Raw genomic sequence first — 2384 nt, forward strand, 5'->3', positions numbered from 1 at the left:
AACGAATGCACACATGACTGTAAGTTGCTTTGGATAAAAGCATCTGGCATATATTATTATAGACATGAGTCTGCAACTCTCATCTCTCCAGCGTTGCACTTCATCATTTATTTCCTTGTAGAATCATTTTGAAGGAGCTGCAGCACCCGTGATGAATTGAAATACATTTGCCAAAGTTATAGAATTACTGCTGTCTGTTCAGAAAGAAATGAAATCATTCAGAATAGCCTAGTACACCATGGAAGGCCTGTAATTTAGCCACAGAGGACCAATAGCTTAAAGGATCAATAGCTTAAAGGATCAATAGCTTCAAAAGCTCCTTGTGGATTGTAGACCAACAACCAGGAATAGCCAACAGTCGGGAACGGCGCGTCACATATGTCAGTGAACAAACAGCGTGCAGATAAAAACAGGCCTTTCGCAATATTTCAAATACAAATCCGAGGGAAAACGCAGGTATGGAAAGCAAAATGGCTCCTGCTGAAAAGATAAGACTCTATCGTGTAGGCTACCAACATATTTTATCAACTTCCAAATATTGTTTTACAAAGTTTTACAACGTGACACAAGAGAGTGATAGGCTTTTGGCACGAGCGCATCGGCTATCACCAGCGAGTGAGCTGCGTGTCAATGGGTGAGTTGGTGAAACTGGAAAGCATTTTTAGCACTATAATTTCCTCCTCATATTGTAGCCTACAATATGTGTCTCCACACACCTAGGCCTAGGCTATTGATGGATTCAAGACAAGGTCGTTTTTATTGATCTCAAATTCTCAGTTTGTCAGTGTAAAAGTAGCCCGCCATTTCGATCGTTTGTGGGGTATAAAAGAAAGATTCAACCAAAGGCTCCAGTCATGTAAAATATTAGCCACTATCAGTAGCCACCGTCAGTTATACAGACGTACATTTATAACTGTCGCTTTAGTGTAGGTTTCCTTAGATTTTTTGCATAATTCCATTACGTCGTTAGATTACTTTTCTTACCTCTGTCAAGTTCGTGTGGTTGTTCCTGAGGATCGCTAGCAACAGCGGATCATATAACGCTAACGTATTACAAGTTATGCAATCATTTTGGACATGTAAACCTAATTGAATAATTTATGGAACGCAGACCATGTGTATCGGTTTAAACCTGGAGCCTGGCACACGGTCCACAACGACTGGGACCGTTGTCATCACAGTTCCATGATTAGTGAGGATTATTAGGGTAGATTTATTGGACTACTGTTCAACCTCTATTGTACACTTTTCTCACCTAAAAATCTCCAGAGTGGCGCAGTGGTCTAAGGCACTGCATCGCAGTGCTAGCTGTGCCACTAGAGATCCTGGTTTGAATCCAGGCTCTGTCGTAGCCGGCCGTGACCGGGAGACCCATGGGGCGGTGCACAAGTCGTCCAGTGTAGGGGAGGGAATGGCCGGCAGGGATGTAGCTCAGTTGGTAGAGCATGGCGTTTGCAACGCCAGGGTTGTGGGTTCGTTTCCCACGGGGGGCCAGTATAAAAAAATAAATAATAATGTATTCACTAACTGTAAGTCGCTCTGGATAAGAGCGTCTGCTAAATGACGTAACAGTATTTCATGGATTGAACAATAGAATATGGCAACTTTCAGGATGAAGCAAACCACTCTGTTTTATATTCACCGATAGATTTTGTGCGTAAAGGCTCTCCAAAAATGCTTTCCTAACACTAGATAATATACAAGATCAGAGTGCTGAAAAGGAGACGAATATGCGTGTATTTACATGGCTTTCTTTCATTGATCCCTACTATTCTGAACAGTTCTCTCCATACATTCTAGTGAGTCTGTTGAGAAACTTCAAATGAAAGCTACACCAAATTTAAAAGGATGGCTTTAGTTAAATGCGCTGAAAACAATATTGACTGAAAACTGTTGGCCAGCATGTGGGAGGGATCAGCGGTTGAACGTATTCAGCGCACGCAAGGGAACTACGCCTGCAAAGCCCGTTACACACATGCATAAGGTAAGTCTGAATACAGTGCATAGGAAAGGCGTACATTTCCTAAATCTGAATCGGGCCCAAATAATCTCAGAGTAGGAGTGCCGATATAGGATCAGTTTAGCCTTCTAAATCCTAATAAATAAGATTGTATGGACAGGGGGAACTTCTGATTCTGGATCAGCACTGCTACTCTGAGACACTTTGTAATACTGACCCAGTTATAAAGTTCTATGGAATCAACCAGCCAATATTATGTTTGCTTTCCCCTGTGAAATGTTTCTTTCTATTTTTCATGAATTAGTGAAAAGAAAGCAGAGGTCGTGTTTGATTACATGAATCATTTTAGTTCAACGTCATGCTCGAGATACAAGATGACTCACTCATCAAACATTGAAACCTTTTTCAAGATAAAGCACATTTT

The 2384-nt window shown here is 41.4% G+C and overlaps 1 protein-coding gene across 1 annotated transcript in view; it reads left to right on the forward strand.

Moving 5' to 3' along the window:
• Nucleotides 1-455: 455 nt before the first annotated feature.
• The window catches only part of LOC311114397 (uncharacterized protein), a gene marked incomplete at its 3' end in the record, with an annotated part of 45069 nt that continues 43140 nt past the window's right edge, over nucleotides 456-2384 (forward strand). Inside the window, exon 1 of the mRNA XM_084189654.1 lies at nucleotides 456-634. Within this exon, the coding sequence (XP_084045780.1) occupies nucleotides 631-634 (4 nt within the window). The remainder of the gene's footprint in view (nucleotides 635-2384) is intronic.

Source organism: Coregonus lavaretus (assembly GCF_964263955.1).
Source record: "Coregonus lavaretus genome assembly, contig: HAP1_SCAFFOLD_4502, whole genome shotgun sequence".
Taxonomy (NCBI): Eukaryota; Metazoa; Chordata; class Actinopteri; order Salmoniformes; family Salmonidae; genus Coregonus; species Coregonus lavaretus.